Source organism: Paralichthys olivaceus, chromosome 16, assembly GCF_024713975.1.
Source record: "Paralichthys olivaceus isolate ysfri-2021 chromosome 16, ASM2471397v2, whole genome shotgun sequence".
Classification (NCBI taxonomy): Eukaryota; Metazoa; Chordata; class Actinopteri; order Pleuronectiformes; family Paralichthyidae; genus Paralichthys; species Paralichthys olivaceus.
In genome coordinates, this window is record NC_091108.1 from 9449429 (window position 1) to 9462521 (window position 13093).

Here is a 13093-nt window from a genome sequence, read left to right on the forward strand (position 1 = left end):
CACTCTACATGTTTGTGTCTCCCCCTCATGTTTGCATTATACCAGTAATGACAACATCCTCACAGCATAGACAGGAGGCAGATTAGAGTAAAGTGTGAACAGGGTTGGCAGGTGAAGTCATATACACGTACACCTTCCACTGAATGGTAGTTTTACATTCAGACCACACACTCTCTTCCACTGTGTGTGAAATGACATATTCTCGACACGACTTCGAATATGAGGGACAGACAAGATGAATGAGCAAGATATTGCAGGATACTTGTCTATACATGTTGAGCACAATACACAACATAAGTAGACTTCATATCTGCAGACCACTGTGATACCGCCTAGTATAGAATGACAACATGAGGGAGGCTCAGAGAGATGAGGGATGGAATTAAGGAACAATAGATAGGAAATAGGAGTAAGAAAGAATATGGTGGATTGGTAGGAAGGAAAGGTTGCAACAAAGGATATAAGGAAGGGAAGAGAGATTGGAAGATAAGTGTGGAATGAAGTAATAAACAAATAGAAGTGAATACACAGGAGTAGGAAAGGTAGAAAGGAAGGACCGAATTCAAGACAGGAAGGAAGCAATGTTGGTAAGGAAATGAGGAGGAATACATGACAGAATTAGAGGTAGTAATAAAAGAAGTAAGAAGAAGTTTAAGAAGGCAATGAGAGGAAGCATGAAGTAATAGACAAAGATCAAGGAACAAGAAAAAGAAGGAAGGGGTAAAGGAAGAAATGAAGGAAGTCAGTGAGCCGTACACGTTCATGTCATGTCAGGAACTCACAAACACTCTGATGATCCTCGCTCACCCTTCTCCTGCGACGACACAATTCATCCAGCATGCTCACTAACATGTCTACACACAGACACAGACAGACACACACACACACACACACCATGTTACTGCCATGTTAACTCTCTGGCTCTGCTCCAGTGCTCAGTGTTTTGCTCTGGCTGCTGAACACACTCAGACACAGCAGGGTGCCTGCAGTGATTAAGTGTGAAGGCGACGTCCTGATTTGAAAGTATAATCATGTGCCCATGTTTATTGTTGTCTCTCATTCACCCCTGTTCCTAATATGATAATACTCCAGTGGTGCAGAGAATACAGTGCTGCGGTGGCCTATTTATCGAGCCGCTGTTTTAATCAACTTCTACATTTTCACTAAAGATCTCTTCTTTTTCTTGCCGACAGCGGAGGGCCATGAGGACGGCGCCTCAGAAGCTGAGGAACCGTCCCAACGCCAACCAGGCCACCGTGGTCCAGAGCAGCCCCAGAACACGGGTCAACCGTTACATCGGGCGGCTGATCGAGGCCCGGCAGACCGAGTCGGACACGGCGGACCTCAACGTCCTCACACTCATGTATAAATGCTCCGAGCGTGAGCAAAGGGTGAGACACATGACTTGCACGTTGCTATGGAGCCTCAGATCGTGTCGAGGCTCTGTCACTCACTTGTCCTGTCTGTGGCGTCACACAGTACCACCAGGTTCCCGATGAGTACTTCACCAGTGCAGTGGTCGTCTCGCTGATCCTTGCTGCCTTGTTTGGCCTTGTCTACCTTCTCATCATACCACAGTACGTACAACAGACTCTGCCATCGTCATCCTCCTCTCTCTCTCTCTCTCTTTCTCTCTCTCTCTCTCTCTCTGTCCACTCAACTCTTTAATTGACTCTTTTCACTTCCACGGATCCTTGACTTTCTAACTAACCCCTCTGTCTGCCTCTCTCACTTTTCTTTCCCACTCAGGGGCACAGTGATACTTGTCCTTCTGGTCTTCTGCATCTGTTTCCTAGTAGCTTGTATCATGTACCTGCACATCACTAGAGTACAGGTAAACAGAGCTTTCTTATCATCACCTTTCATGACTGAAAGTCATTCTTTTATTTTTTCACCCCTGTTGGTTTGTTTGTTGGTTTGTTTGTGACCAAGATGATGCAAAAACTATTGAAAGCATCACCATGAAACTTGGGGGAAGAATACAATATGGATCTGGGAAGAACCCACATGAGCGGATCAGAATTTTTCTTTTACATTGTCAGAAAGGGCATCTAAAACATTTTCCTTGATTATTCAAAGAGTAATTTATGCTTTTGGCAACATTTTCTAGGGGAATAATATTGGTGCAATTTAGTGAATTTCAATGTGGTTTAATAAGGAGACTTGGTAGAAATACTTTTTATTCTTGTAGCAACTTCTAAATATTACAAATATTAATCCTTTAAAAATGTGGTCCTTGACAGAGCTGGAAAGTTTAATCTCTTTTTGGTCATATTTTATTTTATTTGCTGACCAGTTTTCATGATCACAGTCACTTACTTTCCAACTCCCTATACTTTCTATCTCTGTTCTTCAATCACCTTACTGGCCTCATACTATCCTCTCTCTGTCTGCACATCATTGTTTGATTTAAAGCCGTTATATATGTAAAACACTGGAATGACACAGTAGAGTAAAAACCTCAACAGTCTCACAATGAAACCACATTTAAATCCACTCTCTACATTTGAATGTGGATCTACTCCAGATCGCAGACACTCATATCATCAAATATCATTCATAGTATTCCCTGTGCAAGTGTTACAATGTTAAAGTCCCTTTGTCCAGATCCGCTCCAAAATGTACTGGTTTCTTTCTTGGTCCGTGTCCCATCCTTCCATTAAGGTTTGTGGAAATCTGTTTGGTAGTTTTTGCATGATTGCCATTGTTTGTGGTAATAAATGTGTTTTTTTAATCTTCCTGATGCATTTTATCTTCCCTTATGTTTGTCTCAGTGTTTTCCAGGGTGCCTGACCATTCAGATTCGCACTGCCCTCTGTATTCTCATAGTGCTCTTAATCTACGCTGTGGCCCAGGCCTGTGTGGTAAGTGGGAAAGGCAACAGCAAAAATGTCACCTGCTACAAATGACCCACCCCATACTGGTCAACCAACTGCTGCCATATTTTGACTTCTTTTTTTAATCCCTACGTTCCTCCATGTTCCTGCTTGTCCCTGACAGGTGGGCTGTATGCCCTGGCTGTGGGGCAGTGCCAACACCAACAGCTCCATCATCATCATTGATGACATCAGTGGCACTAACCACACAATGGCGGAGTTGCCTTGCGAGGGTGCCCGCTACGCCTTTCTCTCCTGCGTGGTGGGCACCCTCACGCTGGCGCTATTCCTGCGGGTGTCCTGGCTGCCAAAGATGGCACTCATGCTCCTCCTCGGGGTGCTGTATGTCACAGTGTTGGAGCTCAGTGGCTTTCGCAGGACGGCAGGGTGAGGTTCACATCACTCACACACACATACACACACACACACACACACACACATCCCATTGGAGCTTGACGTGAGAGCCCCATGGTCCAATTAGGATTGTGCATCATATGAAAATCGATCAAGCAATGGTTTCCTGTTTGTTAGATGCACAGCAGGAGCAGACGAGTGTTTACAGTACATGTGCTGTGGGTGTGTGTGTGCGTGTGTGGAGGTGTCTTTGCTTGTCTTCGGCCTACACACTCATTCATTTTCCAGCCTTTGAAGCAGCACATGTGCTCATCATTAGTTCCAAATCCGAAGCTCGACAGGACACTGTGGGCTGGATGATGGGCGAGCATAGTTTCAACTCAGCACCGAGAGGCCCTGTCAGAATTATTGGATCCTACATGATAAATGTGCCCCCTGGAAAAATAATAAAGCTGAATCTGCTGTTACTAATATAAAATATGTAGGTTAAGAACAGTTATGCATCAGTAAATGATTATCATATTGTGCAATCCAATATTTTACATAACAATTCTAAGCTCTCTTATTTCATTTTGTGTTTTATTTTCATGCTTGCCCCACAAAAAGCGTTTTATGATTTTAACAAGTTAAATTTTACTCATCGCCGCTCTTGACACTGTGGGGGGTCCAGTCAAACCCGCCTGTGTAGTGCGCTGTGTGGTCTAGTCCCTGATGCTGACGCGTGTGTTGGTCTCTCTTCCACAGTGGGGGGTCCTTCCACATCCGGGGCTATGAGCCCATCCTGTCTCTGTTGCTCTTTGTCAGTGCCCTGGCCCTCCACTCCAGGCAACTCGACCTCAAACTACGCCTGGACTTCTTATGGGCTGTGCAGGTCAGGGAGTGTGTGTCTCTATGCATGTGTATCTGAAGGAGGCTTAAATCTCATCATTATTATTATGTACGTTTTAATAGAATAATAGCCTTGATATATGCAAGCGCTTGGGTTGTGTATGAAAAGGATTTGTATTTTTGGGCTGCCAGCTGTCTGTTCTTTGGCGAAGCAAGGTTTCGTTTGGCATCAGAAGTGTAATAAAATGACTATTTTTCACAAGTGTTGAAAAAAAAGCAGAATCTTAAGATATTTAACCCTTTAACTGAGAAGCATTAATCGTGCAAAGATCCCAAGTCTATTGAAAATCCACATATGACACAGACAATCCATGTTGTGAGGCCGTAAAGTTTTTTACTGACCCCATGTGGTGGAAATGTGGAACAGGCTGCAGTGCTCAACCCTGTGTGTGTGTGGTATGTGCTCTCAGGCGGAGGAGGAGAGAGATGGCATGGAGAAAGTCAAGCTGGACAACAGGAGGATTCTCTTCAACCTCCTGCCTGCGCACGTGGCTCAACACTTCCTGCTGTCAAACCCCAGGAACATGGTGAGCCTTGCTAATAGACAGGCAGGCAGACAGACAGAGAACCAGGTAGATAACTGGTAGAAAACACAATCGAGAGCAGAGGACGCCTTTTATCCCACTGTACTGTATTCTCCCCTTTTTGTCCCGTCAGGATCTGTACTATCAGTCCTACGCACAAGTGGGCGTTCTGTTTGCTTCCATCCCAAACTTCAACGATTTCTACATCGAGCTGGACGGAAACAACATGGGAGTGGAGTGCCTCAGACTCCTGAATGAGATCATTGCAGACTTTGATGAGGTAGAAATGCTGTTATTACGCTTCCGGGTCATTCACTTGGATTTGCCATGTAGTTCTGTGCGTTTATTTGAGTTGTTTGTTTCGCAGCTTATGGACAAGGAGTGTTACAAAGACATAGAGAAAATCAAAACCATTGGCAGTACATACATGGCAGCTGTGGGCCTCGTCCCCACCATCGGTACCAAGGTGAACATTTACTTTGTAATGTAAATGAACATTGTACATTATAATGAAGAGACAAGATATTAAACAATTAATGTACCTCTACTCCTTAGGCCAAAAAATCTGTTTACGACCATCTCAGCACAATAGCAGACTACGCCATTGAGATGTTTGACGTTTTGGATGAAATCAACTACCAGTCATACAATGAGTTTGTCCTGAGAGTGGGTGCGTCTAATCTAAAAGCACAAAAAAAACTATCAGACACCTGATTTCATAGTGTTTTGTATTTGTTCAACACTTACGTGTATTTACACAGGAATCAATGTTGGTCCAGTGGTCGCAGGGGTGATTGGGGCGCGCCGACCTCAGTACGACATCTGGGGGAACACGGTGAATGTGGCCAGTCGCATGGACAGCACCGGAGTACCTGGAAAGATACAGGTACCCAAAAACACCTTTAATCATATCTTTAAATTCACAAAGTGCAACTATAGGATAAGAAAGTGAAAGTTATTCTTCTTCTTCAGGAATGAAATACTGCAAAACTGCACAGTTTTCTTTTCTATGCTCCAACGGTACAGATTCCTGCCAGATCCACTGAACAAATGCAAAATAACAATAACAACAATATTTTTTTTCAAAATAAAAAATCTAATTTCAGATTTTGAATAAAAGCTATTCTTAATGAAAGTGAACATTTATGTATTTCTCTCTTATATCTCTTTCATTCAGGTGACAGAGGAAGTCTATCGCCTGCTGAACAACAACTACGACCTGGTGTGCCGCGGCAAAGTTAGCGTTAAGGGCAAAGGTGAGATGCTGACCTATTTCCTGGAGGGGAAGGTTCAGGGTGTGGGCACCGTGACCACCTCTTCGGTGATGCGTTCTGCCAGCTTGGCTCGCCGCATCCACTCCTGTGGGAAGACAAGCGTCCCGACCAATCTGGGCAGCGTCTCCACCGCCAGCCTGGCCGCTCACGCCGGCGTGGGCAGCAGCATCCAGTTGAACACCGCCAACAGCAGCAACAGCCAAGTGACTTGTCTCCCTTCCTCCTGTGTGCCTGCAGTGGGTGAGGAGGAAGAGGAGGACATTGAGATGACAGAGATTGAGGCTGTGACCGCTGCTGCAGATGTAGCAGTGTAGGAAGGAAAAACAGGGACTGTAAACCAAGCTGAGAAAAAAAGGGAAAGAAAACCCTGGCTGGAGGCCGAGAGACGACGGGGCTGTTCAGGTATTTCCTTTAAATCCAGAGCTACTGGCAAAACCCAGAATATGCTCATTCAGGATATGAACTTTCAGAGAGATGAGGTGGTGATACAGACAATCATACTCACTTTTAGGGAAGACAAACGAGGAGTGAAGGAGAAAGATGCCCAGAATCTCAAATCTTCTTTTTAACATTTCTATACCAGATAATTAGATGTGTGGTGTCGCTGGGTTCCCTCAGATCCAGGTATAATGTGCATCTTCATTTTATATATTTCTATTCTACATATTCCATGTGCAGGGGATATGTGCATTGATATCCTTAAAAAAAAGACTGATCATGCTATTTGCTTTTGCATTGTCTTTCTGATTATGCCAAGGATGCATTGCATTATTTATGGTGTAAAATGGTGTTTCTTTTTTTTTCACGGTGTATGTAAGCATGCATGTGTGTACCTGTGAGCGTGTGTGTATGCATGTGTGGTTTTAATTCTGAATTGTAACGAAACAGCACAAAGTACTTTTTTTTATACTCCAAGCACATTGGATGAAACAGGCTTTTTTCCCCCTGATATCTTCAGCGTTAGTAGTGCATGACTTTTTAAAGTTGACAGCCATAGTGACTCCAGTTGAAAGAAAACCAAAGTAACTGAGCTTTCATATATCTTTATTTTTGAACCCCCTTACATTGTCTCACCATCAGAGAGAAGGCAGTAGGATGAACATATTCAGCATGTTGCTCTTTTTGACGCTTTAAGTGTCTTTTTTTAAACCCAGGATAAGATTTCACAAATACTTGATGTTCTTACATTGCCCCAATTCACAGACAGCGGTGGGTTTGATAGTGAAGAGGCGGCAAAGGACAGTTTAAAAACCTAAAAAGATATTTTACTATTTGGACAACTGGACACAAGCTGAAATGCAAAGACTGGACCAGTCACAAAGGATTGATCAGGACCAATACACATGTATAATGTGCATTTATCCACACAGAAGAGAGCACATCCATTACTTGAGCGTGCACACACACACACACACACACACACACACACACACACACACACACACACAACCTCCTCAGATGCACAGCCTCGTCCTTCACTCCGGCCTCTGCACATGATTCATGTACATTCACATATTCCTCCCCCTGTGCAGTGTCTGGCTGCCTTCGTCTTTCAGGCAAACGTTATTCCCCCCCGGCTTTTCGCTACAGCCGAGCTGAACAACTACAGGCTTTAGCACCTCTCTCTTTCAGATACAGCCTCAGAAAACATGGGGCGCTTCAGATATCTTCAGATATCCTCTTTATCAACGTATATATACATATATATAGAGAAATATATGACACTTTGACTTGATCTGCAAAAGTGTAAATACACCATGTTTCAAGTTTTTTGCCTTACTCAATAAGCTTACCGTGATTGCAATCTGCCTTTTTAGATATATTCACTTTGATATGCAGATCATACTTTTTTGTAAATAGCCAAAAAGCTGTAAACTATGTTGTATCTTGTACAGTTTAAATTTGGGTTATTGAATATTTTGTAATAAAGACAATATTGGTGTATAAAATATAACAGTAGTACTGTGAATGTTAACATTTTATTATTGTGGTACCAGTATATAAAATGCAGGGTTTAAAGAGCAATATGAGACACACAATAATCTTCAGCGGGTAACAAATACAACTTTTTAGGGATCATTTTCTCGGTTCCATTCCATAAAATTTAATTTCTCACACTTTATTTTATGGCTCTTAAAAAAAACTGCTTTTACTCTACACAGCAAGTTGTGACAAACAGTGACAGTTTATTATACCAATCAATATACTCCCACAGACCATGGCCAGGTAAATGTCAACAAATGTAAATGTCACAAACACTGAGCAGGGGGCACGGAATGAGTGTGGGGTTCACCATGACAGCTGGGTCAGCGAACGTCACGCTCAACCATCTTCAGTTTAGCACTTTTTGAGGTTTTGGAATAAAACTAAAACAGAAACTAAGAACATCTGTTGTTACGGTTAAACCTTCACGACCCCAAACTAAAGTTGGACATTAATCCATGAAGGGAATCCAAGGTAAATGATCGTTCACAAACAACACTCCCCCTGATGTCATCGTGGCTGAAATGGGTCACAATGGGTGAATGAGGTCATAGTATTTCTAAAAACCTCTTAAAAACCAAGAAAATGGTTGAGTGGTTTTTGATATTGTTTCAATAGAGCTGGGGGAAACAAGGCACACATCAAAATAGATCTGCACTTAGTGGAGTGCATACCTCCGCCCAAACAGCCCCTAAGCTGCACCACATTTCACACACTATAGAGATAAATAATATTCTCTGAGAAATCAAGGAAAACGTACACAAAGGGACAGGGGTGAAAACATAAGGTAGGAGGTAAAAATGTACAAAAGAAAAGCAGCTCAGGCCGCTACATCCTGAATTGAGCTCTGAAAACCCATCACTCATCAAGTGGTGAACCTTTACAACAAATTGTTAACATTTGAACAGCTTTAAAATTGATATTTATTACAATAGAGGTTTGAAATTGTTGAACCTTTGGATAAGGTTACACATCTTCATTCTTCACTTCACTTCAGTGGAAGAAAAGAAACAGAACCAGCTGTGATGTGTGTGGAGTTAATCCTCTGCACCTGATGTGAATCACCAGCTAATGAAAACCTGACACTGCAGGATCCCCACATGTCAGCAGAGAAATGGACGTTCAACAGCAGAATGTAAGTTTGACTCCACTGTTTTATTTTAATACAGACAATATTTTATTCAAGTATTATTTTAAAAAATGAACTTGCCATGCTAATTCTCTCTGTACTTACAAATGTCATGGCGGAGCAGAGGCCTTATCTGGAGCCCATCCAGGAAGAGTCGGAGCAGGAGGATGAAACTGGAGGAAGTGGAACAGAGGGAGAGGAGGATTTTCAAAGTGAAGTGGGTGTGGAGATGGAGGAGGAAGTGGCAGAAGAGGAAGAAGAAGAGGAGGAGGAAGAGGATGAGGATGATGATGATGATGATGCCCCTCTGAGGGTTCTGAGACCCAGGCGATTGTCTCGTTCCCTCAGCAACTCAGAGAGTTTCCTTCAGTCGCACTCGGCTGATAGTCACCAGAGAGACTTGGACAATAGCTCAGTGTCAGATGCAGTGGATTTAAGTGATGAGGCTGAAAGTTCTTGGCAGCAAAAGTTAGGAAATGAGAAACAGGCCATTGGTCGGGGGCTGAAAGGGAAGGTAAACGTCTCTGTCATATTTTCCAATCGTAGAAAACATTCAACATCATATTCAGATGACAACATAGTGATCTATTGTTTTTTATAATCTCCTCCAAGAATCTTAAAACACCTGAAACATCGGTGCAGAGAAAGAGGAAGAGGAAAAGCCACAAGAAGACGTCACAATGTGTGAGTGCTAATTTCAAACAAAGATTTCACCTCCAGAAATAGTGATCACAATAGGTTTATTTAGTTTTTTGTTTTTCTAAGCTGTTTCCTCCGTGGGTGGTGGAGCTGATGGTCAACATCGAAGAGGCAAAAAAACACCGACTGGTGGTTGAGTAACGCTTGTCCGCTCATGAGCTGAACGTGGGGACGTTGTGCACATCAGGCTCTGACCTTGTTCATACTGAATGTAGAACAAACCCAACACACAAATAAAACACACCATGTGAAGGGTGAGCATGGGCTGAGAGTAAAGTCAACCAATGAATAAACACAAGAAAAAAAAAGCTGATTAAGAAATATTGGTTTCATGATAAAAGTTCATGAAGTTCATGTTCTCTTCAACACTTTGATGTATCTTGAAATACAATTCATTAAACAAGTCATTATACTTTTGGCATGAGTGACCTACAGAACATGTTACTAATAAATGGTAGATTCTTTTTTCTTGGCCCTGAGCTTCAGGCTGAACCCTTTTACCTTTCTCCCCATTGGTGCGTTTTGATTCAAGTGACCAAGTAAAACGCTGTTAGAGGCCAAAGCTCTCTCTCTCTCGCTCCACGGTCAAACACACAGCTGGTCGTATATTAACTTTTGTCAGAGCAATACGTTTATCTCTGCTGGGTGCAACTTGTCTTTTGGTTTGTTGGCAGTCAGATAATGTCTTTATTCAAATGAGATTCTTTTTTTTTGACAATCTAAATAGAGGGAAAATATTAAAAAGTGTTCTGAGAGAAATGTACTTGTGTTGTGTCTTTGTACACCTAAATTCACCTCAGTCAAATCGTATATTCTACATATAGAACCTGAAGTATCCACAACCTATACTTTAAGAATAATACTTGTTTCTCAGATGAAGTAAATGTAGAACAGCGTCCCTGAATCAAGACCTTCCTTTTAGTCAGGCTTTTAATTTAATTGAATTTATTTATCCTTTTATCTACTACTTCTTATTTACTTTTGTAGAATTGTTGTTTCTTCTTTCTGGTTTTATTTAATCCTCTTATAGCTTTTTGTTTTTATTTTACCTTCACTTTAGACCTAATTTTCATGTCTTTTCCAGTATTTTATAATTTTGTACTTCCATGTTTACCTGCCTGTGGTGTTTCCTCATTTCGAATTTGTGAGGTTTACGACAGCGTCAGTCCCTAAATGTTGTTTTGCTCTGCGGATGGATGGGGGTGGGGGGTATTGGTTTGATCATCCCTGTGTCTTTTATTCTATGAAGGACTTTGTGGGCTACACAAATAAATTCTGATTGATTGATGTAAGTCGTCAGTTAGAGTTCAAACGCCCACATCCCCAACAGCATCCAGGACCTTGACTGACCATGGATGAAGAAACACATTCATCCTCCTACACATGCTGCATGGGGCGGTCATGGGTACTTCCTATTAAAAATACAGCAAAACTATAATACTACAATAATAAATACTTCAATTGATCCTGATCATTTTATGAATCGTTCTTGGCTGAAGCATCGTTTCTTTGTTATTACATGTCTGAATGGGGGGGTCATATTGAGTCCATAGCCACAGTGTGTGTGTGTGTATATACGTGTGTATATCACACATAGTGTACCAATGCATTTGGCATTGGATAGTTATGACAAATACTACACCAAGGAAACAAGCATTTACTACTGTTCTTCAGACAAACATGTTGTGCTCCTAGTAGAGCGACTCATAATGTTAGGGTTATGCAATGTTGAAGGCAAATGACCTTGTTTATCTGTCTACCTGATAAAATGAGCATCCACCAAAGAGACTGAAGGGACAAAATAGGGTTTGAGTGTCAAAACAGTGTCAAAGCACAGTTTGAGTCCACATTACTCAACTGAATAAGTGTTTGACAACACACACGCACAGTCAAACGTTTCCCTAATCAGCTGTTATTCTCTCACAGCCTGTATGGTTGGATGTTTATTATCCTCCCCTTTACTGAAAAAGCAGTATCCATGTGATCCTTTTTCAAAAAAAGGTTAAAAAAAAAAGAAAAAATCTGTAATTTCGTCGCTCCCAAAAAAACAGGGTTGTTTTGATGTACAATCGCTTTATGTTCCAAAGTCAATATTGACAACAGACCTTGTGAACCTGGATCTACGCACGTCAAGCTGGGTCATCCTGCGTCTACAGCAGCTTTGTCAAAAATATTTTATATCTGTGGCCGCTGTCAATCATTAACTCCCCTGGAGGCCAGATGTCCATATAAATACTGCTGGTTCAGAGAAATCACTTTAGAAGGAAAACTACAGTCACACAGAGCAGCTGAGAAGAAAGAAGATAGTAATCCTGTGACCAAAGATGCCTGGATTATATGAGAAGCTGACGTTTGTTGCAGGAGTGTCCCTGGTGGTCTTGGCCGTGGCAAGGTCTTCCCCATTAGTGGTCCAGGAGCCAATCCGCTGTGCCCCCTGCACCCAGGAGAGGTTGAACAGCTGTCCCGCCATCCCGGCAGGCTGCAGGCAGGTGCTGAGGGAGCCTGGCTGTGGCTGCTGCATGGCCTGCGCTCTGGAGAAAGGGGCGTCCTGTGGGGTTCACACGGCCCACTGTGGCGAGGGCCTGCGCTGCACTCCCAGGCCTGGTGAGGCCAGACCCCTCCACGCTCTGACCAGGGGACATGGAGTCTGCACTGAGGACGTGGGCCAAGGTAATAAAGTTTTTCTCAGTTTCTGCATAATTTGAATCATAATCTTCACGGAGTTGTAAAAACATTTTTTTAAACACCTTGGTAAAAAAATATTTCTTTGACTTGTGTAGAGGACACTGAAGGTGACCATGACTCCCTGCACTACATGTTGGGTCTCAACCTTCCCTTCGACCAGCAAGACCTTGCTGAGGGCCACGAGAGCATCAAGGCCAAGGTCAGACTGATGCAACAGGTGAGGAGAGACCACATGAGGATTCAAATATTTATACTTTCCATCCAGAAGAGGGAGCAATTGATTTTAAGGGAATTAATTTATTAATTCTCTTTTTAGTCTCAGGGACCCTGTCATGTTGAACTCCACACAGCGCTGGACACAATCAACAGCTCTCAGCAGAAACTGGGAGAGAAGTTCACCACCTTCTACCTCCCCAACTGTAACAAGCGCGGCTTCTACAAGGCCAAGCAGGTGAGGAACTTGAACGTTCACACAAATCAAATTCAGAGATGTTCCTTATACCAGGTGATTTATTTGCGTGGTTTCTCCACCTCTGTTCCTTCTTCAGTGCGATTCGTCTCTGGTTGGACCTCCTGCTCGCTGCTGGTGCGTCTCCCCCTGGACTGGGAAGAAGATCCCAGGGTCGAGTGACCTGCTCGGTGACGCAGAGTGTCATCAGGAAATCACACTCTGAAGGGATC

At 42.8% G+C, this 13093-nt stretch overlaps 2 protein-coding genes and 1 long non-coding RNA gene across 5 annotated transcripts in view; 2 read left to right on the forward strand and 1 right to left on the reverse strand.

The window, feature by feature from the left end:
• The window catches only part of LOC109637517 (uncharacterized), a 28629-nt gene extending 19374 nt beyond the window's left edge, over positions 1–9255 (reverse strand). For both annotated transcript variants that reach the window (XR_002203278.2, XR_002203279.2), the window contains exons 1-3: positions 9134–9255; positions 5912–6147; positions 5390–5514 (exon numbers count right to left, since the gene is read on the reverse strand). This is a non-coding gene — a long non-coding RNA (uncharacterized lncRNA). The remainder of the gene's footprint in view (positions 1–5389; positions 5515–5911; positions 6148–9133) is intronic.
• Positions 1–10486, forward strand: part of adcy1a (adenylate cyclase 1a) — a 36337-nt gene extending 25851 nt beyond the window's left edge. The window contains exons 9-23 of one of the 2 annotated variants that reach the window (XM_020099902.2): positions 1194–1391; positions 1480–1577; positions 1750–1834; positions 2775–2864; positions 3001–3263; positions 3975–4101; positions 4529–4690; positions 4776–4922; positions 5010–5108; positions 5198–5312; positions 5404–5528; positions 5820–9034; positions 9153–9542; positions 9641–9712; positions 9794–10486. In XM_020099902.2, the coding sequence (XP_019955461.1) occupies positions 1194–1391; positions 1480–1577; positions 1750–1834; positions 2775–2864; positions 3001–3263; positions 3975–4101; positions 4529–4690; positions 4776–4922; positions 5010–5108; positions 5198–5312; positions 5404–5528; positions 5820–6230 (1920 nt within the window). In that variant the 3' untranslated portion in view covers positions 6231–9034; positions 9153–9542; positions 9641–9712; positions 9794–10486. The remainder of the gene's footprint in view (positions 1–1193; positions 1392–1479; positions 1578–1749; positions 1835–2774; positions 2865–3000; positions 3264–3974; positions 4102–4528; positions 4691–4775; positions 4923–5009; positions 5109–5197; positions 5313–5403; positions 5529–5819; positions 9035–9152; positions 9543–9640; positions 9713–9793) is intronic. The other variant, XM_020099911.2, reaches the window with a different exon arrangement.
• A 1565-nt stretch (positions 10487–12051) lies between these two features.
• LOC109641455 (insulin-like growth factor-binding protein 1) lies at positions 12052–13086 on the forward strand. Its single transcript, XM_020105928.2, has 4 exons — positions 12052–12397; positions 12508–12629; positions 12729–12863; positions 12961–13086. The coding sequence occupies exons 1-4, from the start codon at positions 12052–12054 to the stop codon at positions 13084–13086; spliced, it is 729 nt and encodes a 242-aa protein (XP_019961487.1).
• The last annotated feature ends 7 nt before the right edge of the window (positions 13087–13093 follow it).

Bases quoted from the DNA above. Each gene is read 5' to 3' on its own strand.
- LOC109641455 (XM_020105928.2), top strand. From the start codon at position 12,052: ATGCCTGGATTATATGAGAAGCTGACGTTTGTTGCAGGAGTGTCCCTG. The intron at 12,398-12,507 runs GTAATAAAGTTT...TGACTTGTGTAG, and splicing joins CACTGAGGACGTGGGCCAAG to AGGACACTGAAGGTGACCAT. The intron at 12,630-12,728 runs GTGAGGAGAGAC...TTCTCTTTTTAG, and splicing joins AGGTCAGACTGATGCAACAG to TCTCAGGGACCCTGTCATGT.